Here is a 23,872-nt window from a genome sequence, read left to right as displayed (position 1 = left end):
GTGAGTATTGAGCTTTTTTTGTAAACTGTCATTTCCTTTGATCAGTAGTCATTCAGACATTAGCCTTTCATCTGCGTTTCAGGCTGTCTGAGCCCAGGCCTGCTGTGATGAGAGATGTCTGTGTATGTGGCTGGGTCCACCTTAGCTGAGGACAGGCAGCTGCTGACACAGGAGGAGGCCTATTGGAGCCCCAGGGTCTCTTGAAATCATTCATTCATTGAACAGAAATGCACCCAGCCTATCGTGTGCCAGGTCTGTGTTGATGCTGGGGAGGTGGCAGGGACCAGACAGCCCTGTCCAGCCCCTTATTAACAAACAGCCTCACGGGGGCGACACCAAGCAAGCAAGATGCACAGGATGTCGTTTCATCTTTATTTATTTATTTATTTATTTATTTTTTTGCTGCCACACGACAGGAGAATGATTTATTAGAACATGTTCCATGACAAAAAAATATGGAACGCTTCACGAATTTGCGTGTAATCCTTGCGCAGGGGCCATGCTAATCTTCTCTGTATCGTTCCAATTTTAGTATACGTGCTGCCGAAGCGAGCACTCATTTTTATTTTTTATTTTTTGGCCATGCTGCATGGCATATAGGATCTTAGTTCCCCAGCCAGGGGTCGAACCCACACCCCGTGCATTGGAAGCACAGTCTTAACCACTGGAGCATCAGGGAAGTCCCAGGATATCATTTCAGAATATGGCCTTTCGTCTGGGCTGTGCTTGTTTTCATTTCATACAGGTTTTTTAAATGTTGATGTCTGTGCACTTGCACATCACATCCTTGAAATGAGAGGTCAGATGGCGCCTCTTTGACCTTAGCAACTTGCTGTTCACGGAGCACGTGCTGGGTCCTTGGCATGGCGCTGGAGGAGGGCAGTTCCTTCCCAGGCACCCAGGGGCCCAGGGCCCTCTTCTCAAGTGCTCCGCCCTTTCAAAGGCTAGCCTCACCTGACAGGTGGTTCCTTCCAGGAGAAAACTCCGAGAGGCTTGACGATGGCCGGGCCCGAGGAGGCGGTACTAGACCTTCCTTGGAGAGAAGGTAGGTATCTCCCACCTGTACAGGTTTGGGGCCACGAGGGAGTGGAAAACCCAGTTGATAGTCTCCCCTTGCTTGCTGCCCCTTCCTCCATCAGAGTGGCCCAGGGGCTGGGATGGTGGTGGGCCACTGGGGACACCGCAGCTCTGTGTCCCATCCACAGATGACCAGGCCGCCACCACCAGGCCCATCCTCCTGCCCAACCTGAAGGGCAGCTGCTTCGACCATCCCCTGTACCAGGGGCTCCCACACCCCACCCGGCGCCTCTGCAGTCCCACCTCTGCTCCAGCCTCCAAGTCGTCAAAAAAGCCCAAGATGCAGGCCGCCGGGAACACGTTCTCCAATGACTGGAGCCCGCCACCTGTGGAGTTCCTGAACCTGAGCATCCCACAGGCCAACAGGGGGGACCCAGCCACAGGTCCTCGGGCCCTGAGGAGGCTGGCTTACCAGCGCCCTGAGGTGTCAGAGCAGGAGCCCCAGGACCTGGATCGACTAAGAGGCCTGGTCTCACTGGGGGAGCCGTTCTGGAACGTGGCAGGGACCAGCCCAGAGGCTGCAACTCCTGGGATGGGTGCCCACACCTCGGTAAGCCGGGGCCTCCCCTCCTTACCACCCCTCTCTGGCCGCTTCTCCAGAGTCATCGCCAGGCCATCCGTTTGTGGCCAGTCCTCTTCAGCCACACCCCAACTACCCTCCTTCGGCCCCCTCCCCCTGAGCATAGCTTTTTCTCCACACCTTCTGGCCTCACCCCAGGCCCTGGGCCCTCATGACTGGGAGCTTGGGCCCCCGAGGCTGGGCTGTCTCCCCCTTTATTTCTGCCCCTAACTCCTAAAAGAAATGCTTGGGGTGGTGCGGGGCCCCTCAAGGCTTTCGCAGCCCAGGTTGAGGTGATGGATCTGGGCAAGGTCAGGCACAAAGCCTCAGGCTAACTGTGGTCCAGCGACTTGGGAATTCCAAAGTGGAAACTTCAGTGATGAACTTCATTACTGGGAATAAACTGTGGTTGCTGGGAAGACTATGGGGACATTTGAGCGCCCATAGAGCCAGGAAATGTATTCTAAGAACAGGACCTATTTATTTGTAATAGCCCAAGATTGCCAGTAACCAAAATGCCTGTCACTAGGGAACTAGTAAATTACTTCAGAATATCATGGAAGTGGTGGCTTTTTTAAAATCATCTCTTTAGTATTGATATGGAATGACCCTGACTACGTATTGTTAATTGAAAATCAGAGCTCAGGACAGAATAGCGGGCGCACTACACTGCCATTTGTGTTGAAGGAGAGTCTGATGTATTCCTGATTGCTTCTCTGTGTGAACAGGGTCTCCAGCAGTGGACACTGAGGCCACCTGTGGGGAGGGGCCCAAGGGGCCAGGGGTGGCAGTGAAGTCCTTGGGCTGTGTGCCGTTATGCCTTCCTATTGTTTTAATTGAGTGAATATACTGCCTGTTCAGGAAAGTAAACTAAACAGAGGGCTTAACATTGATCAGTTTTTTTTCTCCCTCTGTCTTTGTCTTTGATGCCCATTCCTGTATGGTTTCGCCAGCTCACCTCTGGGAGCTCGGGGTGCTATGTCAACAGCTTGGATTACTTATTGCAAGAGAAGAGGTAAGTGGAAAGGGTCTTCATTTCTTTGAGGTTAGCGGTAATTTTACAGCGTTCGTTTGTACTCGAAGACTCAGGGCAAATTCCTCCCAGGATAAAGCAGCCTACTCCCCTCCCCGCCTCAGCAGGCCTCCCGAGTGAGTGCCCCGTGTGCCCTGGTGAATAACCAGCGCTCGGAGTGGCAGGGGGTCGGAGGACAGCATCTGCAAGGCGGACAGCGCCGCTCCAGACCTCGTCCAGAGACCTCGCTCCCGGTTCTCTCCTCACCTGAGCCCCCTTCTGCCCAGTTCCTGCCAGTCTGGGGCTCACTCAGCTCCCATCCAAGGGCTCGAGGGAAGTGGAGCAAACAGGCGGCTTTGACACTGAGGCGTGCAGCCTGACGATGGCTCTGACAGTGCTGGGGGGTCGTGGACAAGCATAAGGAGCTGGCCTTCCCTGCGCCCTGGCCCAGGCCAGCCCCTCAGCAGTTTTCCTGTAGCGCTTGGTCTAGCTCACCTGCCCTCCCCCTGGGATTACAGTGAGCCTGTCCTCGTGTAGAAGTCGGTTTCTTTTTCCCTTCCTTTTACAAAGGATTTGTTTAGCTATGGCTGTGCTGGGTCTTCACTGCTGCTCACGGGCTTTCTCCCGTTGAGGTGAGAGTCTCCGCGAGCCGGCCTCTCATTGCGGTGGCTTCTCCTGTTGCAGAGTAAGGGCTCTAGGGCACTCAGGCATCCGTAGTCGCGGTTCCCAGGCTCTTGAGCACAGGCTCAGGAGTTGTGGCCGGGCTTAGTTGTCTTGCAGCCTGTGGGATCTTCCTGGGCCAGGGATCGAACCCGTGTGCCCTGCATGGCAGGTGGATTCTTTATCACTGACCTGCCAGGGAAGCCTGAAGTTGGCTTCTTAAAGCGAAAGTCACAGGGGATCAGAACCGGAAGTCCCTTAGGGAGGCACAGTGGGGGGATGGAAACCAGTACAAGTGCTGTTTCTCCCCTGGGAAGCAGATGACGTGGTTGGCTTGCACTGAGGTCCCGTCTGCAGTGAAGAGACTAGAATCCCACGGCTCCGTTGTCCGTGAGGACTGGGCTGGCCTGGGCACAGGTGGGCTTCACCCTGGCCCTGCACTTCGTGTGACAGGAGCGCGTTGACCACAGGCTTATTCTCTGTGTCCTCTTCCCATCTCTCAGGTTGTTTTTGCTCAGTGGCTGCAAGCTCCCTTTGTGGAAGTTACACATAGAAAGAGGCACTGCTGTTGTCGGATGCTCGGGTTCTTATCGGAATAGCATCTCACTGGCCTCTGTTTTTCCCAGCCCCATGTTCTTGCCCCACCGGAGAGGGTTAAACACACGTGTAGCATGCATTATCGTATTTTCCCCTGGAAACTGAACACAGTGATTCTAGTATTTCACAACCCAGGTGGCGCTGGTGGTGAAGAATCTGCCTGTCAGTGCAGGAGACGCAAGAGACATAGGTTCATTCCCTGGATTGGGAAGATCTCCCGGAGTAGGAAATGGCAACCCACCCTAGTATTCTTGCCTGGAGAAGCCCATGGACAGAGGGGACCTCAAAGAGTCGGAACACAGCTGTGTGACTGAGCACACACACAGAGAGGGCTGGAAAAGGAGCACCTAACTCAGCCTGAAGGTTGGGACGGATCCCCAGGGGATCCTTGTCCTTGGACCGTGGAGGATTAGATTTGGGAGAGCAATGGGAACGACCACACATCTAAAGGCATGTCGGGCAGACGGTGCTGGGACTGGAGTACTCTGTGTCAGAGTGTGGGGGCAGGCCAGAGCAGGAGCCGCAACCAAGATGTGAACCGGGGCCTCGTGAACACAAGGTCAATCACGGATTTCAAGTGGGTTTTCCCATGTGTTTAAGATAGATTGCCCAGGCGGCATTGTGGAGAATGGACAGGAAGTGTGAGAGCTGAGGGAGAGTGGTGGTGAGCTGGCTCCCATGGGACCTTTCGCCCCGGGTGGCTGGGGCCTGTGTTGGGAAGAGGAATTCAGAATTGGGCACCTGAGGACCAAGGGCTGTCCACCTTCGGCTGGCAGTCATCCAGCTAGCCCAGTCCAAGACGGCGGCTGGGCAGGAGACAAAACCTTGGAGAACCGAGGACCTGTGAGCAAAGCCAGGGTGAGCACACAGGGCGGGGCGAGGCTGGAGGGGTGGGGCTCCCAGGGCTCCTTTAACAGCGGAGGGAATAAGAATGCAGAAGGTCAGGGCGGGGCCTGGTGCCCCTCGGAGTTTGTGTGTGGTCAGGGCCGAAGGTGAGGGAGCTGATTTCCTGCAAAGTAATGGTCAGCTCACGGGGCTGCAGTGGGGCTGGTTGGAAAGGGAGTTGAGGCGCTCAGGGCTGCGGGAAGAAACAGACTGAAGGGCAAGCATGCGCAGGAAGGAAGGAGCAGCCCTGGGGGCTACTGCCGGGACCGGAGAGGCAGGCCCAGGGCGGCCATGGGCACAGGCCCATGGGGAGCACTGGGCCCAGGGGGAGCAGAGAGGCAAGGTCCAGGCCCCAGTGTGGTGCTGTTCAGTGCTAAGTTGTGTCCGACTCTTTGACCCTCTGGACTGCAGCATGCCAGGCTTCCCTGTCCTTCACCAGCTCCCGGAACTTGCTCAACCTCATGTCCATTGCGGAGAAGGCGATGGCACCCCACTCCAGTACTCTTGCCTGGAAAATCCCATGGACGGAAGAGCCTGGTAGGCTGAAGTCCATGAGGTTGCTAAGAGTCCGATACGACTGAGCGACCTCACTTTCACTTTTCACTTTCATGCATTGGAGAAGGAAATGGCAACCCACTCCAGTGTTCTTGCCTGGAGAATCCCAGGGACAGGGGAGCCTGGTGGGCTGCCGTCTGTGGGGCCACACAGAGTCGGACACAGCTGAAGCGACTTAGCGGCGGCAGCAGCAGCATGTCCATTGAGGTGGTGATGCCATCCAACCATCTCATCCTCTGCTGCCTCCTTCTCCTCTTGCCCTCAATCTTTCCCAGCATCAGGGTCTTTTCCAATGAGTCAGCTCTTCACATTGAAGTTGTGTGGTGTAAATTGTCGTCTTTCAGGCAACGCAGGCCCTCTCCCCTACCCCACTGCTGGAATCTGAGTTTGAGAGCCTCTGTGCAGGGAGACAGGGCCCTGGGCTCCCTGGTCCCCATGCCTGGGCCTGGCTGTGCACCAGGACACCCTTGGGGCCCTGTGACGGAGCTGGATGAACAGGCCCTGGGCTGACCCTGGTTGACACCTCTCACCTCCTTGCAGGGAGCAGGAGCAAGAGAAGCTACTTCTCCTGGACTGTGCTGACGTCAGAGCCTGGGATCTTCATGAAGACGAAGTGCTGCTCACGCCTGAGCACAGGTCGGGGGAGTGGGGACAGGCTGGGGGAGAGGCACCCTCCAGAGGGAGGGCCTACCCGCGCAGGGCCCAGTCCACACACCGCCTCTCCAGACAGAGGGCTCAAGTGCTGCCCTGTCCTTTGTTTTGGACTGCTTTCTTTTTCAATATTTGTCTGTTTGGCTGTGCTGGGTCTTAGTTGCGACCTGCAGGATCTTTGAATTTTGTGGTGTCATGCAACCCACTCCAGTCTGCTTGCCTGGGAAATCCTATGGACAGAGGAGGTCACAAAAGAGCTGGACACGACTGAGCGCAACTGAGCGCACACACAGGCACGTGAGCACACGCACAGGCATGTGAGCACACACACAGGCACGTGGGGTCTTCAGTTGTGGCCTGTGGGATCTGGTTCCCTGACCAGGGATCGAACCTGGGCCCCCCCTGCACTGGGAGAATGGAGTCTTAGCCACTGGACCACCAGGGAAGTCCCTGGGCCGTTTCAACCAGAGGTTTGTGTGCTGTTGATAAGTTCTCAAGCTGCCTCCTCATAATCCCACATCTGTTCATTGATTTGAGAAATGTTTATTCCCCCATTGTGTGTCAGGATCTAGTGTGGGGCTTTGAGGATACACAGGTATAAAACATGGCCTGTTCTTCCCCGACTGTCTGCCCAAACTCGTGGGACCAGATCTCAAGCCACAGTCTAAAAGAACACTGCTTTTGAATGAGAGAATACAGCCATGTGACACCTTTGTCTTCCCCTGTGCAGGGAAGGGAAGTGCTCTCTGTGAGAGGTGTCATCTGGGCTGGAATCTCCTGGCCTATTGGCTGGAACCAGGGCTGGATTCCTCTGTACCACAGAGATGCCTGAGGACCACAGTTGAATCCAGCTTCAGGGCATCTGGTTTTCCATTCATCCATTTGTCTATCTGTCTGTCTCTCCATTTGTCTGTCTATCCAACAAGCATCTATCATGTGCAACTTTGCACAGGCTCTGTGGAGATAGTGAAGGACAGGGAAGCCTGGCGTGCTGCGGTCCATGGGATCACAGAGTCAGACACGACTTAGCGACTGAACAACTGTGCAGACTCTGGGATACAACAGGAACAGAGCCAGACAGAGGTCTCTGCCCTCGCGCTGCTCGGGGTCAGGGCCGGAAACCAGCAGTGCAGTGGTGAATGCAGGAAGCTGGTGGCCAGGGCTAATGAGAAAGGAGACAGTGGGCGTCGGTGGTGTTGGGGGTGCTGTGAGAGTTGGGCGACAGGTCGGGGACTCGGAGAGCAGATAGGTTTTCAGCAGAGACCTGGAGATGGCGAGGGGTGGCCCTGGGAGGGCCTTGCCGTAGGAGCAGTGAGGAAGGGGCGGAGGTGGGGAGTGGAGGTCGGGGGGCTGCGTGAAGCTGGTTGCCACTCAGCTGAGCAGGGTCTTCTGCTGCTGCGTCCAGGGTAGACTCGGGGGGGGAACAGGGGGCCATGATAGTAATCCAAGAGAGTGAGGATGGGTGAGGAGGCAAGTTCTGGGTAGACTTTCAGAGTAGAACTGACAGGGTTGGCTGATGAGCTGGATGGAGGCTGTGGGAGCAAGAGAGGAATCAGAGTGAACCCCCTGAATTGAGGCCTGAGCAGATGGATGGTCGGGGTTGACTCGAATTGGGGAGGGCTGAATGACGCAGGCTGAGGGTGGTGGCAGGCACGGGAACAAGTGTTCACTTGTGGGACCCCTGGGGTGAGACTAAGACAAGGACCTCCTTGTCTGGAGAGGCCAGCTTGGGAATCACCATGTATAGGTGACATTTAAAACCGCAAAACCAGATGAGATCACCAGGAAGTCGGTGTAGAGAGAACGGGCCCGAGGGCGCAGCCTCAAGGTCACGGTAACCTTGACAGGAGCAGCTCCGGTGGGTGACCGGGGCGAGCCTGCCTGGAAAAGGTTCAGAGGAGACCGAGAGGGGAGGGCGAGAGAGGAGATGGGGCGGCAGCTGAGGGGAAAGTGGAGCCGGGACAGACCCTTCTGTCTGTCTGTCTGCCTTCCTTTCCATTCCTCCTTCCTCCCTCCTCCTTGCCCTCCCTCCCTCAGGAGCCGCGTGCCCCCCGCGTGACCCAGGGGCAGGCTGCTCCACAGGCGCTGGGCTGTCCGCCTGTCCAGGCTTCGCGCTCTCTGTGTCTGGGTGACGCTATTCAGGCCTGAGCTGGGCGGTCTGGTTGGAATGCCCACACTGAGTCAGCATCCTGTGTCCACCCACACGCACAGACTCCCTGGGGGCCCCTCTCTCAGGACCCCCGTATGGTTCGCCTCAGATCGGGGCTCAGCAGGTTGTCTGTAAAGCATGTGAACTGTAAAGAGTTCCTTCTGGCTCTGAGGGCCTTTGCAGCCTGCTTGGCTGTGCTGCTTGGTAGCAATGGCGAGCTTGCTTGTGCGGCAGGGAAAGCCTTGTTTACTGCAATGGGCAGGAGGGGGCCGCAGCCTGGATTAGGGACATCTGTCTCCTCACTGGTGGCTCAGTAGTCCAGAATCCACCTGCCAGTGCAGGAGAGGCGGGTTCGACCCCTGGGTCTGCAAGATCCGCTAGAGAAGGGCATGGCAACCCACTGTAGTGTTCTAGCCTGGAGAATCCCATGGACAGAGGAGTCTGGCGGGCTGCAGTCCATGGGGTCGCAGAGAGTCAGACTAAAGAACTAAGCAGCAGCCTTGTAGCTGGCCCCAGTTTCCATGTGCTGCCCAGCGGCAGGGAAAGGGTGCCTGACGGGCACACGGTGACTCCTGGCAGATGGAATCAGCAGGTTTGGGCCAGAGGCTTTGGTGGCATCATGTGTAATGAAGCAATTTTCTCTGTCGGGGCTGGGGATTCACTTCCCGCGGTCCCCACTGACTGGGTGGAGAGCCTTGGAAGTAAATGGTTTAAGACATCTCTGTAGCCTGGATAATCTCCCTAGCTCTTTCCCTTTCTCCTGAGTGCATCCAGGATTTTGGAAGTTGTGGCCTGGATGCTTTTAAAATTCCCCACAGCAAGGGAGTTAACCTGGGCAGCTGGTGCTCCAGGCTTTGAAATTGCTGATAATCCTCTGGGCACGTGACCTTTTGAAGTAGTACTCTGAGACAGCCTCTTCTGACAACAGCCACTTTAAGGTGGTTGTTTTGATGTGTGATCATCTTGATGGGTCAGTACGGTTCTCTGCTTCAAAGAAAATTACTCACTGATGCACAAAGCCCGGCAGCCTCTTCCATCCCTGAGTGGGCCCGGGGTGGGTGGGAGGTGCCATGCAGGAGTATGGGTCCAGAAGGGGTGAGGCCCAAGCCGGAGGGCTGGCCACCATCTGGCAGACAGGTCGCCCGTGACGAGGAGTCACGAAACCCCTCACCCTTGCCTGGCAGAGGAAGGCCCCCCGTCATCCCAAGCTGATCAGCTGCTCCTGCTCCAAGAGTAGCCTGTGTCTTGAACAGACAGCATCCTGCATTCTCTAGCCCTTAAAGTTAAAAGCCCTTTATGTGTGTGCCAGTGCCAGGGAGGGGAGGATATTTATACCACAGCATCATCCTTTATCCTCACTTCTGGGCTGCACAGGAAGTCCTCAATTAGAGTCATCTCAGAGCTCTTAATAATGCACATACATTGTATTTAATATCACAGAACTCCCTTTGAGCGATGGTTTGGGGTCAGGAGCCGAGAGCTTTCTACAGATGAGTCTGGTTCTTACAGACTTTTAATAATCTACTTTTTCTAAAATTATAAAAGCGACCTAAGAAGCCGTTGCTATTGCTCTGTCACCCGGTCATGTCCAACTCTTTGCGGACATAGGAAGCCGTAGATACTCAAAAACTCAAACGGCAAATGAATTAACAAAACAGAAAGTTGTTGTACCATTTGTATGGTGGTTTGCTGAGGCTGTTTCCAAAGTCTGCGAGGTCAGAATCTGTCCGGTTTTCCGATGTCATTCCCATCTGTTGTGCCATTTCACCCTTAGGATGACCTTCCTTACCTTGGGTCATTTGGCCAGAGAGTGACAGGTCCCCCTGGCAGCTGGTGGGCCCCCAGCCCAGCTCGTCCACCTCCGGCATCGGCTGTCAGGCCCCAGACACTCACAGGAGCCCCTGGCCGTGTCCCCTCCATGCTCACTGTCTCAGGGCCCAGCTGGCAGCCTGGGTACTGGCCTTCCTGTGATGAGAAGAAGGGGTGCAGTGCCTGTGGCTTGCTTTATTTTGTTATTATTACTATTGAGTGTATGTTATGTTAGTGCAAAATCAAGCCAAACACTGTTGTTTGAAGTAAACAGGAAATGTCTCCCCTTCCTTCCCCTCCCCCATCCTGTTCCCTCGGGATGACCCTGGACCATGGTTGGGTGTGTCAGATGTGTGCAGGCTGTTGTGTGCATGTCTGTGTACCTGCACCACACACACACACACACACACACACACACACACACACACACACGCACGCACACACTGTTGGTGTTCTGTGGCTAGCTGTGTTCACCCTCTGCGTTCTGTGTAAGAGAGACCCTTCCATCCTGCATGGCACTGCGACTGGCCTCATTTTGAGGGAGTCTTTACCTCCTGCCTTAGACACATCCCCATAGAGCTGGAATGTGTCCCCTCTTCTTCTGCCTGTTCCTTCCCTATCCGTGGGACCTAGCTCTGGTTCACTAAATGACTCTCAGAGCAGCGTGGGCCTGGGCCTCTGCATTTCCCAGGCTCCCTGGGGAGTCCTCCTGCTCACGAGGCCTTGAGGATGCTGCTCAGAGAAAGAGCCCTGACCCCCTCATCATGCTTCAGAGGCCCTCCCTGGCCTGCCGCACCCACCCAGGGCTTCTCTCCCAAGCCTCTCCCCATGCTGTGTGGCTGCTCTGGGGCTGGTCCACTCGCTGGAGGGCCTCCCTGTGATCCCCTTACACTTGTCCTGGCCGAGCACAGGCAGCCCATGCCTGCCTCATCCTTGAGCATCTGGCACCTGCACTTGTGGGCACTCAGTGGACATGGACCAGAGCCCACGAGCGGGGCAGGGTTGGGGATCAGGACTTCTGGCTCCTGCACTAAGGCCCTGAGAGAGGGGTTGGGGTCCGACAGGGAGTGGGAGAGGAGAGAGCCCCTTTGTCTACGTTGGCGGCTCTCCCTCTGTCAGCAGGTGGCGCTGTGCCCCTGGTCTGGTCCCCACTGGGCGGGGGGCTGCGGGGAGGGGGCCGCCGTCTGGCCTTCCCTGGCCTCCCTCCAGACCACAGACAAGGTGTGCCTGCTGATGCCCGGCTCCCCTGCCCCTTCATTTGCCAGGAAGCTGGTGGAGAGGTTCTCCGTGCCACTGCAGGTCATCCCAGCAGTGCATCCGGGCGAGACCGTGTTTCTCCCCAGGCGCCACCCTGTGCCCTGCATCCTGGACAGTTCACAGCTGAAGCCACGGAGCCCCCTGGAAAAGCTGTTCCTCAGGTAAACATCTGTGCGGCTTGACCAGGCCCCTCCCTCGAGGAACCCAGTGGCGAGGACCACCCCAGGGGAGGCCGTCGGAAGTTGTGTTGTGCCAGTGTGGGTGGTCAGCCTTCAGGGAAACGCGCAGTACATGCACGTCTGCCTATGGTACTTTCTTCACTAATTTGGATGTGTAGCCTTCGCAGAATCTCCCCTGTGGCAGGTACTCGACATCTGCTACGTGCTGCCTTCTCCCCACCCCCCCCCCCCAACCCCGTGGCCCCGCTGCATGCTTAGACTCAGCGCACATGCCTTCGGGTTACGTCTCCATCAACACTGGAGCCGCTTTCCTGGCCGTCCAGCAGTTTCCCAGGGCCCGTCACCCCCTCCTCTCCTCCTCCCGGAAGGTTTGTCCCCGGCCACAAGGACAGCTCAGCATAACGTCAGCACAGCTGCCCTGGTCCTCGTCTTGGTGGGACTTGTTCACGGACATTATGACATAACCCGTGACTATGTTTGATTTTTTTAGGGGATTTTTGAAAACTTTAGCACAATAATATGCAACTCTTGCGACTGTGAGTTCACATGTTTAAGAGTGACAAAGCCTGCAGGATTCAAGCTATTGGCCCTCCATTGCAGGCTGGCACCCTACTGGGCCCCGGCCACTTGGGAGATGAAGCTGAGACCACCTGACCTCTCCCCCCGCAGCCCATAAGGCACGTGGAGGTTAGGGACACATTAGGACTTGGACACAAGAGCTTGTTCTCTTTTCCGGCTAGCCCATCTTATTTTATAACAGAAAAATAGTAGTGCGTTGATGTGTTTCCTTTTAAGTTTTTTATCGTGGAAAGTTTCAAACACAAATAGAAGTAAAGGGTACCTATGTGTACCTACCAGTCAACATCAGTTACCGACTCAGAGCCAGTGTTGGTTCTTCCATACACCTGCCCACTCACCCTGTCCCCTCAAGATCATTTTTAAGCAAGTCCCAGACACATACAGTTCCTTTAAGTCCTTTAATCTGGGTCTCTAAAATTCTATCTTTAGACATAACTTCAATACATTATTACACTTAAAGAATATAGACGTGTCTTAATATCATTAATATCGATCAGCATTCAGATTTCTGTGATTGCTTTCTAAGTGTTTTTTTTATATATAGGTTGTTGAAAGAAGAATCTAAATATAAGGCCCAGATGTTGCAATCAGACCAAGTAATGTTAATGTTGAAATTACACCTCACATGTCACTGATGCCCGACATATTTAACCGTCTTCTTCATTTTTCTTGACACGTAGGTGGTCTCCAGCTTCCCCCCATAGAAAACAGTGTCGTAGAGAGTGTCTTTATACAGAAACGTTTGTCAGCAGTTCTGGAATAGATCTCTGGACGTGATGTGAGATGACTGGATCTTAGGGTGTGGACATTGGTAAAGGTTCCCATTGCCAAAGTGAAAAAATATCTAGGGAGTTCCCTGGTGGTCCAGTGGCTAAGACTCCAAGCTCTCAGTGCAGGGGGCCCCTGGTTTGATCCCCGGTCAGGGAACTAAATCCCACATGTTGCAACTAAAGATCCTGCATGCCACAACTAAAGCCCAAGGCAGCCAAATAAATAAAGGTTTTTTAAAAAGCAAATATATCTCATAAAGAGATGATGAAAGGGGGGCAGGGGAAGGAATGAAGGGAAAGAAGACAGATAGTGGACCCAGAGGAAGCACAGGGACAGAGACGCGGCTGGACAGGGAGGACATAAGAGGGGAGAGGCAGGTGGCTTCCTGAGCTGTTTCTCCTCGGGATTTGGTGCCGACGGCAGGTTTTCTGTCCCAGGCTGGATGGCGGGCAGGAAGTGTTTGACAGAGGAGATGGCCTGTGGAGTGGTGGCCTGGGATCAGAGCAGCTGTGCCAAATGGGGCCAGGTGGCCGGCCAGCCTCCTGGAGCGGAGAGTCCAGACCTCCTCCCTCAAGGTTGCTAACGAAGCAGAGCGGAGATGGGGCCTGGGGACAGGAATGTCTGTGCCCTGCCCGAGGCCAGGTCAGGGGACGCCTGCCAGGCGTTGGGGAAGGGCCACTTCCTGAAGGTCGCCCTTTAGCTTGCGGGTCATCCTTCATTTCCTGTTTGTGCTGAAGACCTCAAGTTGAGACAGACAGTGGGAATTACTAGCCATTCAATAATTAGTGCGTTGTGGGCAGCCGGAAATTCGAGGATGGAGGAAGAAGAAAAAGGTTACTTCATCTCTCAAAGAGCAGTATGGTTTGGTTTCTCACCTTTCAGAAAGTGAATCTCACTTTGTGAGATTTCAGGTGACTTTCAGTCTCTTCATTAGACTCCTCTGTATTTTCACACTTTGTGTAATCATTACTGGTTTGGGGGGAGAATGAATACAGTTTTAAAAAATCACTTCTTGGGCTTGCATGCTGGCTCAGTGGTAAAGGATCTGCCTACCAGTGCAGGGGATGCAGGTTCGATCCCTGGAAGTTCCCCTGGAGAAGGAAATGGCTACCCACTCCAAAGATCTTGCCTGGGAAATCCCATGGACAGAGGAGCCTAATGGGATAGAGTCCCTGGGGCTGCAAAGAGTCGGACACGACTTAACCCTGAACGAACTAAAGGTATACAAAAGTGAAAAATCACTTCTTGAAGTAGATTCACCTCTGTGTGCTGTCTGGTGAAGAGGGATGTTATCTTTCTTTCCTGTGTACAGAGTGGGAAATGTTGGCACAGAATAAGCCAGCAGTTCATCTCAAAGCAAGGCCAGGCAGTCTCGGTGTCTAACCCAGCCCTGGTCCTTCCGGGTTGGTTTACGTGCGCCTCTCCTCCCTGAGTAGAGGAGTACGTCAAGGCTGTATAGTGTCACCCTGCTTATTTAACTTTTATGCAGAGTACATCATGAGAAACGCTGGGCTGGAAGAAACACAAGCTGGAATCAAGATTGCCGGGAGAAATATCAGTAACCTCAGATATGCAGATGACACCACCCTTAAGGCAGAAAATGAAGAAGAACTAAAGAGCCTCTCGATGAAACTGAAAGAGGAGAGTGAAAAAGCTGGTTTAAAGCTCAACATTCAGAAAACTAAGATCATGGTATCCGGTCCCGTCACTTCATGGCAAATAGATGGGGAAACAGTGGCTGAGTTTATTTTGGGGGGCTCCAAAATCACTGAAGATGGTGATTGCAGCCATGAAATTAAAAGATGCTTGCTCCTTGAAAAGAAAGTTATAACCAACCTAGGCAGCATAGTAAAAAGCAGAGACATTATTTTGTCAACAAAGGTCCATCTAGTCAAGGCTATGGTTTTTCCAGTGGTCATGTATGGATGTGAGAGTTGGACTATAAAGAAAGCTGAGTGACGAAGAATTGATTCTTTTGAACTTTGGTGTTGGAGAAGACTCTTGAGAGTCCCTTGGACTGCAGGGAGATCCAACCAGTCCATCCTCAAGGAGATCAGTCCTGGGTGTTCTTTGGAAGAACTGATGTTGAAGCTGAAACTCCAGTACTTTGGCCACCTGATGTGAAGAGCTGACTCATTTGAAAAGACCTTGATGCTGGGAAAGATTGAGGGCAGGAGAAGAAGGGGACGACAGAGGATGAGATGGTTGGATGACGTCACCGACTCAATGGATATGAGTTTGGGTAAACTCTGGGAGTTGGTGATGGACAGGGAGGCCTGGTGTGCAGTGGTTCATGGGGTCGCAAAGGGTCGGACGCAACTGAGCGACTGAACTGAACTGAACTCCCTGAACTGCAGCTATAGAACCAGAGGTGGCCCGGACCATCCTCTTTCATTTGTTACCCTGCTGGACATGTGACCTCAGGTCACTTCCCCGAGACCAAAGTCACATGCTGCTGTGACAGAAGCTGGTACGGGGCGGGGGAGTGGGGGAGGGGAGGAGGAGGGCGGCTGAACTCTTTCCTCCTCCCCTGATAGCAGTTTAGCGGGAAATCCAAGCCTCCTGACAAGGCCTAGGGCAGCTAGTGCCCCAGGGCAGCTCTAAGACAGGAACCAGTGCCTCAGGGGTGGAGCTTGCCCCCTGAAGCGCCCTGGGTCCTCCCTTTTCCTCACACTGCCCCCGTGTGTGTGGGGGTGTCAGGACCCACGCTGTCCTCTGGGTGCACCTGCAGTTTACAGTTTGTTCTCAGGACACCGGAAGCACCAGTGGGGACTTTCCTCGGCAATGGCCTCAGCAGGCTGGGGCGGCATGGGTCCAAGTTCAGTGATGTAAATGGGGCTCAGACGTCAGACCTCCCTGAGGCCCAGGCCCCAGCTCCCGTTTTGCCAAGACCTCCTTCCTGGCAGGCAGGGGAAGACCGGGTGAAATAAATCCAGCGGTCCCAGAGCAGGGGCAGCATTCAGCCGCCCCGCTGCCTGGACTTGGCCCCAAATCCAGAGCAAGTGAGAGTGGCCCTCCAGGCAGTTGCTAGGATCCCTGGGCTTTGGACCAGAGGGGCTCTCACTGATTTTTTAAAATCTTTTTTACAAGATGCTTTGTGTATTTGGGGCTGTGCTGGGTCTTCGTTGCTGCACTCAGGCTTTCTGTAGTCGCGGTGCTCAGGCTTCTGTTTGCGGTGGCTTCTCTTGCTGGGGAGCGCGGGGCTCTAGGGCGCACGGGTTCAGCAGTTGTGGCGCGCGGCTTAGTTGCTCCGCGGCTCACAGCATCTTCCTGGACCAGAGAGTGAACCCATGTCCCCGGCACTGGCAGGTGGACTCTTAACCATTGGACCACAGGGAAGCCCTCCGCTCGCTGATCTTTAAACGAAAGAAAAAGAAGAGCACTAGGACCATTACTGATGGCTGGTCTCCCTCGGCGTTTCACTGAAGCTTTCATCTTAGTAGCCTGGCAAAGGCGCAGAAACTGATGCCCTGTAAATAATAACACTCGGTGTTTATCCTTCTGCAGTCCAAGGGACTCTCAAGAGTCTTCTTGGGATTCCCGAGGCATTTAGAGACTTTGCCCCCTGGGACTGCTGCCCGTAAACTAGACCAGAGATGGGGGCTGGGAGATCCTGAGTTGGGGCTTATCAGGAACACACAGTCCAAGCAGAAGATCAGAATTCCGCCTGGAGCCCAGCATGCTGACTGAGGCTGGGGTCTTTGTTCTGTGTGCTTCCCCCTTCTTGCTGATCCCCCGCCACCCCGCACCCTGTCTTCCTTCCTTTTCCCATTGCCCTGTGTCCTTGCCCCCAAGGCTGGAGATTAGCACATTCTGACCGTGGCCACTCCTTGTGGGAGTGGGGACCTCCCCTCCCTGGATCCTCAGGGCTGGCAGCTGGGGCTTTACGCCCAGCTGGGCCTGAGCGGCATCTGCCTCCAAGAGGAGGCTCTGCTCCTCCCTGCTCGCCCCGTGGCATTCTGACATTCTCAGAATAACTTCCAACCTTGGCGCAGGCACAGGCACAGGCACAGGTGCCCGCTTGGATCCCGTGTCAGCATTCTCAGTTTGCCAGGGATTTTTTTGTACATCTAACCCTTATGACAGAAAGTGAAGAGGAACTAAAAAGCCTCTTGAGGAAAGTGAAAGAGGAGAGTGAAAAAGTTGGCTTAAAGCTCAACATTCAGAAAACTAAGATTATGGCATCTGGTCCCATCACTTCATGGGAAATAGATGGGGAAACAGTGGAAACAGTGTCAGACTTTATTTTTGGGGGGCTCCAAAATCACTGCAGATGGTGATTGCAGCCATGAAATCAAAAGACGCTTACTCTTTGGAAGGAAAGTTATGACCAACTTAGCATATTCGAAAGCAGAGGTATTACTTTGCCAACAAAGGTCCATCTAGTCAAGGCTATGGTTTTTCCAGTGGTCATGTATGGAAGTGAGAGGTGGACTGTGAAGAAAGCCGAGTGCCAAAGAATTGATGCTTTTGAACTGTGGTGTTGGAGAAGACTCTTGAGAGTCCCTTGGACTGCAAGGAGGTTCAACCAGTCGATTCTAAAGGAGATCAGTCCTGGGTGTTCATTGGGAGGACTGATGCTGAAGCTGAAACTTCAATACTTTGGCCACCTCATGTGAAGAGTTGACTCATTGGAAAAGACTCATGCTGGGAGGGATTGGAGGCAGGAGGAGAAGGGGACAACCAAGGATGAGACGGCTGGATGGCATCACGGACTCGATGGACATGAGTTTGGGTGAACTTCAGGAGTTGGTGATGGACAGGGAGGCCTGGTGTGCTGCAATTCATGGGGTCACAAAAAGTCGGACACGACTGAGCGACTGAACTGAACTGAACCTCAGTGGATTCTGTAACCCGCTCACCTTCTCCCCCCGGGGCCTCCCCACTTGCAGACCGTTCTCCTCCCTCGGATCAGGGTGGTCTGTGCCTGCCAGGCCTCTCCCTGCCCTTCCACCAAGCAGGAGGTTCCTCCTGCCATCTCTCTATCCTTCCCCTGAAGGGTGGCAGGGCTCGCGGTCCAGCCAAGGTGAGGCAGCAGTGCCCTTTTCACTGAGCACACTCACAAGGAGATTCCTCGCATCTTGTCTAGCTGAATTCTTTGACAGCTGTTTGCTTGCAGGCATGGCTGAACCATGCCCTTTGCTGCCTATCTCTGACCCCTGGTCCTACACACCAAGCCTAACTCAGCAGCAGTGAACCCCGAGGCAGACTGATCCTTCCTCTGGCAGAAACTGCACTGCCAAGCGTGTAGCAGAAGGGAGACATCGTCAACCAAGAGGCGTCTCTCCCTCTGAGCAGCAGTTGGAAATGTGTTGATTTGAGCCGACGGGCTTGTAGAATCCATTCCCCTACAGAGAAGCTGGCGGGTGCCCCCTGAGCAGAACGCCAGAGCCAGCGTCGTCTTGGAGTCCCTGGAGCGCCGGCCTCCTTCCACATGGCCCCCAGCCAGGCCCTGCCAACCTGTGAGGCCCTCCAGACGCGGCTGGCTTGGCTGTAGTCTGCATTTGGGGGTCTGCGCATGAGCCACACAGGCATCGCCGGGTCAGCACATGGAAGTGGCTGTGTGACTGAGCATGTGGGGCAGAAATGGCGTGTGCCAGCAGCCCTGGGGTGCACACGTGTTTGTATGTACAAATAAAGGTCTGTTTTAGAACGGTCAGCTTCATAGACACAGGAACAAAGCTGCTTTCTCCTCTGAACTTAAATGATTTGGGGAGGGGACACAATTTGTAAATTGCCTGGATATACTCAAAGAGACAGCAACTTGGCTTGGAGGAGCATCTTTGTTTTGGAGCATTCTGTTCCTGGCAGATTAAAATATGATGTCCTTTTTAAAAAGGAGGAGGAGGAGGGTGAGCCGACTGAGGAAATTTCTATCTAGAGTCATGACTTTAAAAGCCGTCCGAAATGTTCTTTGCCTGGATTTGGTTGTTAAAAAAAGAAGAATGGACATGAAGTTAACGGTTTCATGTATCTGGAATCCTTATTAATTGCTTTTAGGACATTATCTAGAAAGAGAGTAAAGAGGCATTCACCAGACTCAGAGTATTAGGTGGTTGTTATTCAGTCGCTAAGTCGTGTCGGACTCTGTGACTCCATGGACTTCAGAATGCCAGTCTTCCCTGTCCTGCAGGGAGGATCCAACCCCAAACCCAACTTCCCCAGAATGCCAGGAGTACAGGAGGGGAGTGAAGTCCAGCACCTTCCACCAGAGGCCTGAAAATCACACGAAATCCATCGACTCCTCGTCCAGGGATCTGGGATCCCATGGGTCCAGATGATCTCCCAGGGTGACAGTGAGCTCAAAGCAGAGCTCCTCCCCACGCCAGCAGCTCGGGGCAGGAGGGTGAGGCCTGACAGCCCGCCGTGAAATCGCGGCCCCAGAAGCACGGGGTCCCCCCCACCCCCACCCCCGGTCAGGACCCTCGCCGTTCACATGGTTTCCCAAGACCCCTCTGCCACCCTGTTATTTCCTTCCCCAGATCTCCCCGTCCTGGGCCCCTGTCTGTTCTTTTCCCGTCTTCTCAGGTGTCCCCTTTGTTTTGGAAAAACACAAGATGGGGCAGACATGCTCTGTGTAACCGGACCCAGACACCGGCCCCACAGCGGGTAATCCTCTACCCCAGCTGCAGCCGGGCTAAGAGGCGAGGCTCCCGGGCACGCTCCTCATCACAGCCCAGACCCTTCTCAAAACTGGTCAGCACCTCAGTTTCCCGCTCCATCACGCAGGAAAAACAAACTGTGCTCCCCAGCCCTGTGCGTAAAACTCTGAGAGGGGAATTTCCCTGGCGCTTCCCCTGCCAGGCACCCGGGTTCTAGCCCTGGCGGGGAGACTAAGATGCTGCAAGCCTGGCAGGGCGCGGCCAAAAAAAAAAGCGAACGACATTGTGAGACGTGTTCGTGGACAGCAGATGATTCTGAATGGCGCTGTGGGTTGTTTTCTGTTCCAGCAGCTGCCTGCCCTGAGCGTCTTTGTCCAGAGCGGTGACCGCTTCTAGTCCCGGGAAAGCTCGGACGCCCCCGCTCAGCCTCGCTGAGAGGGTCACGGAGGAGGGTCGCCTCCCTGACCCCCTGCTCTGTCCTTCTGCCCCCGCAGCTCCTCGCCGGCCCGGCAGCTCACCTTCCTGCGCCAGGGCCTCCTGAGCAGCGTCTACCTGCCCGTGGGCGACCGCCCCATGCCCCTGCTCCGGTGGCTGTTACAGGTGAGGACCGCGACTGCCGCTAGGTGGCGGGAGTGAGCCGGCCCAGCACCCGGGGGAGGGCCGCCGGCCGGCGGGGCGGGGCTCCCATCCTCCGGCCTGTGGGGCTGCTGGGTTGGTCCTCGCTGAGGCTGGAGGAGGAAGGGAGACTTGTGGTGATGGAGTCAGGAAGGTGCAGGCACCGGCCTGTAGCCTCACGCCGGGAACCCCCAGCGCGTGTGCCTTGCAGGGTGTTGCCTCTCTGTGATCCCCACTCAACAGGTGCTCCCATTGTGTGCAGGCTGTTCTCCAGGCTCCTGGTCTGGGCCCTCCTCCCTCGTAGATCTGGAGCTGGGGTGCTCGCTGTGGAGTTGTGGTTCAGCTGGAAAAGCCTAGAACAGCTGCTGTCTCCCCCCCCCCCCTCCCTTCCTTTCTGGTCACTGCCAGAACATTTTGCCTTGGCGGAACATGCTTTCTGCCCTAGGCTCAGAACCCTCACATGGAGAAAGACAGTGAGGAGAAGCCAGCAGGGAAAGCCCAGGCACCAGCTGCTGGGATCTGAATGCAGGGCATGGGGATGAGGCCTTGGCCCCCACCCCGGACCACCTCTGCTGGGGACAGCAGGTTCCAAGCTCTAGCTGGTCTCATTCCTGCCAGTTGGAGCCTAGACCCCAGCTGTAAATTAGACCCGCCTTACGAGGCGGATCGTTCTTGGGACTCCTCAGCCTCGGCAGACTGCCTGCCTTCCAGAAACAGCCCTCCAGCTCTCTCTCCTTCCCACTGGGGTCCTTCCCCATTGCCCCTCCCTGCCGCTCCCCCAGGCCCCGGGCGACACAGGGGACACAGTGGCCATTCTTCCCTGTCCTGTCATGCAGCTTCTCTCTGCCTGCACAGCACACGACAGACACAGAGCCGGTCTGAGATGCTGGCCACAGAGGGTCCTTGTGTGACCCTGGCACGGCATGGAGTGCACGAGCCCCCGCCTGGTCTCTCCCCAGCCTCTGTCGCCTGTGGGGGGAGGGGTGCGGCAGCAGAGGACCCCCAGCCCTGCGTCTCCGCCCAGTACTGTGTGACGTGGGCCGTCATTTAACAGCGGCTCTGTGTCTCCGTCTCTCACTCGGTAAACTGGGCTCAGCAATCTCGCGTGAAGGTCGAGTGGGGAACTCCCGTGGCCTGCCTTGTCCTTCTGGTCCTGCCCGCTGCTCTGCTCAGGGCCTGGACACCATCGGGAAGGAATGGTGTCAACCCAGAGGTCAGGCTCTCCATCTTCAGGAAGGAGAAACAAAAGCTGAAGTCGGATCCATGCAAGGGATGCACTTGGCCTTGGGGACGTCTTCTCGGGAAGACCCTGCCCAACATCTCTATCTCTGGAGGGAAGAAGGAGCAGGGCATTGATGTCTGCCACTCACGGGACCATCCCGCAGGCCTTAGGGTGGGCTCTGACGCTTCGCTTCGGAGGTTTAGGTTCTCTTGCCGCTTGGAACTTCTCTTCCCGCAGCAGCAGTAGCACTCGTTGTCTCGCAGACCTCAGCTGAGGCCTGGCTGCGTGCTGAGCTGCAGGGACAGAAAGATTTTGGCAGTGGTGACCCAGGTGTCCATTGAGGGCTTCCCCGGTGGCGCAGTGGTGAAGAATCCACCTGCCAATGCAGGAGACTGGGGTTCCATCCCGGGTCGGGAAGATCCCCTGGAAGAGGAAATGGCAACCCACTCCAGTATTCTTGCTTGGAGAATCCCCGTGGACAGAGGAGCCTGGCAGGCTATGGTCCATGGGGTCTCAAAGTGTCTGACACGGCTGAGTGATTGACATGCACACACACATCTCAGGTAGACATGGCTCCCTGTACTTCACACTGTTGGTGAGGACTCCAGTTCAGAGAAGCGCAAATCCATGGGGGATCCCCGAAGGTGCTGGGGCCCTCCTGTGAAGCTGCAGGGGTGATTCGTGGGATCCAAGGGCTGGGACAGCGCTGGGCCTCACAGGAGCTGGAATCACACTGGAGACAGGTCAGGATCTTAGGACAGACTTCGGCTTCTCTCTATGCCCCAGGCTCTCCATGGTCAAATAAACCCCCAGGAAGAAGAGTTAATTGGCCTATGAGGGGTTAAGGGACCACCCCCAAGCAAAGGCAGCTAGGGGAGCAGGGCCACAGGGCTGCTGAGGGCCCACACACATACCTGGGATTAATTCTACAGTCAGAGGTTGGGGGGTTAGACTTCTCCAACCCTGCTCCCTCAACTGCATCTCCAGAAGGGCCATCCTGAGTCCCCATGGGAACCAGTTCCTGCTGCCTGCCGGCCTCCCTGCTCCCGGGGCTTCGGTGGGGTGAACAGTGGGTACTGGGGGAGTAGGCTTCAGCCTTGCATGCGTGCTCAGTGACTTCAGTTGTGTTCGACTCTTTGCGCCCTTGTGGACTATAGCCCACCGAGCTCCTCTGTCCATGGAATTCTCCAGGCAAGAATACTGGAGTGCCATCCTCCAGGGGAACCTTCCCGACCCGGGAATGGAACCCGCGTCTCCCGCGCTGCAGGTGGATTCTTTTCCGACTGAGCCACCTGGGAAGCTCAGGCTTCAGCTTTAGTGCTCACCAGTTATGTCAGCTCGTCCTCGGAGCTCGAGAGTGGACTTCCCGGGTGAGCCTTGGAGGCCAAAACCTGGAAGCATATGCCGTCACTGAATTCACGTTCTTGCTGGGAAGTGGTCGTGTGTTCAGCTATGAAGAAGTTAGGAGAGAAAGGGAGGCAGAGCTCTGATGCCTTAGATCTCTTGGAAGCAGGCAGCTGCAGCTGTGAGGGAGGGAGGCAGCAGGCGGGGGCAGAGAGGGAAGCTGAGGAGCGAACCTAATGCAAGAGAAGTCACGGCTGGTCCTGGGCGGCGGCGGGGCAGGGGCCCTGGAACTGGGATTACTCTTCAGAGTTGTCCCAGTTGAGACAAGGGTCCTGGCCTTGGAGCCCCTGCATTGGCCAGTTATCAGAGGAAGACTGCACTGGCAGGGAAGGTGTGACCTTGAGTGATTCGAGTGAGGGACTCTCCTTAGACTCAGGGCCCTCGGCTAACGGTACTTCCCAGCCCTTAGGGATGGGAGCCCTGGTCCTGAAAGGTCTCTGCAGAGTCAGAGGTCACCCATGCCTGTGAGATAAGGCACTGACCTGGAAGCCATGTGAGGCTCACAAAGAGGAGCCAACTTGACCTTGTCCAGCTTACTGTAGTTATTGCTTCTGAGCTCTTTCTCTTCCCTACACGGGTGCCTGCCCTGAGGGGCATGGCTGGGGCCTCAGGGCGTGAGCGGCAAAAGGAACAAGACTCCCACACAGGGAGGTGGGCAGAGTAGGAGATGTCAAGTCACCTAGACCTGGGATTGAATCCTGGCTTTGCTCCTTACTTGCTGGGACCCTGGGGAAGTTGCTTGACCTCTCTGAGCTTAGTTTCATCATCAGTTAAAGTGGCAGTAAAGACAGTATCTTTCTACCATGTGGATTTGTAAGCATTAAACGGGACTTGTTTAATATGTAATAAAGGTTTACTACTGTTACTCCATAGTGATGACCCAACTAATTTGTTTTTCTTTTTTTTTCTCCTCCTAGCTGCTGACATGGCCTCCAGAAACTTCTTCGAGAGCCTTTGGTCTCCTGTGGGACCTCAGCCTGGACGGGCTCTTCCGTCAGTCCGGTTAGTTCCTGACAGAAGTGCAGGGTGGCAACTTGCACTCTGGGCGCCCAAGCTGGGGAGCCCACCCAGTGCCTAGCTCTCGCCGCCCCCCGCCCCGCCCCCAGTCCAGCACGCAGGCAGGTGCTGGTGGGGGTGTTGCGTCACTGCGGGGACATGTAGACATCAGGCCCTCTTGGGCTCTGGCTCCACCGTTAGGAAAAAGCTGAGCCAACAGGCTTCTTGCCACCTTATCTGGCCTCAGAATCACATCACAGGGGCCAAGTCCAGGCTGACTTCACAACCTTAGG

The 23,872-nt window shown here is 55.3% G+C and overlaps 1 protein-coding gene and 1 non-coding gene across 2 annotated transcripts in view; one reads left to right on the top strand and one right to left on the bottom strand.

Annotated features, from left to right (window-relative positions):
- Positions 1-449: 449 nt before the first annotated feature.
- LOC128057132 (U6 spliceosomal RNA) lies at positions 450-556 on the bottom strand. Its single transcript, XR_008200305.1, has one exon. It is a non-coding gene; the product is annotated as a U6 spliceosomal RNA (small nuclear RNA).
- Positions 557-999: 443 nt separating this feature from the next.
- The window catches only part of FAM178B (family with sequence similarity 178 member B), a 96,315-nt gene continuing 73,442 nt past the window's right edge, over positions 1,000-23,872 (top strand). The window contains exons 1-7 of the mRNA XM_052649535.1: positions 1,000-1,045; positions 1,206-1,627; positions 2,590-2,651; positions 5,886-5,981; positions 11,220-11,372; positions 19,837-19,942; positions 23,501-23,585. Coding sequence (XP_052505495.1) covers positions 1,000-1,045; positions 1,206-1,627; positions 2,590-2,651; positions 5,886-5,981; positions 11,220-11,372; positions 19,837-19,942; positions 23,501-23,585 — 970 coding nt within the window. The remainder of the gene's footprint in view (positions 1,046-1,205; positions 1,628-2,589; positions 2,652-5,885; positions 5,982-11,219; positions 11,373-19,836; positions 19,943-23,500; positions 23,586-23,872) is intronic.

The sequence above is a fragment of the Budorcas taxicolor genome, chromosome 11, assembly GCF_023091745.1.
Source record: "Budorcas taxicolor isolate Tak-1 chromosome 11, Takin1.1, whole genome shotgun sequence".
NCBI lineage: Eukaryota > Metazoa > Chordata > Mammalia > Artiodactyla > Bovidae > Budorcas > Budorcas taxicolor.
The sequence above is the reverse complement of the archived record's forward strand: the minus strand, read 5'-3'. Positions and strand labels throughout refer to the sequence as shown.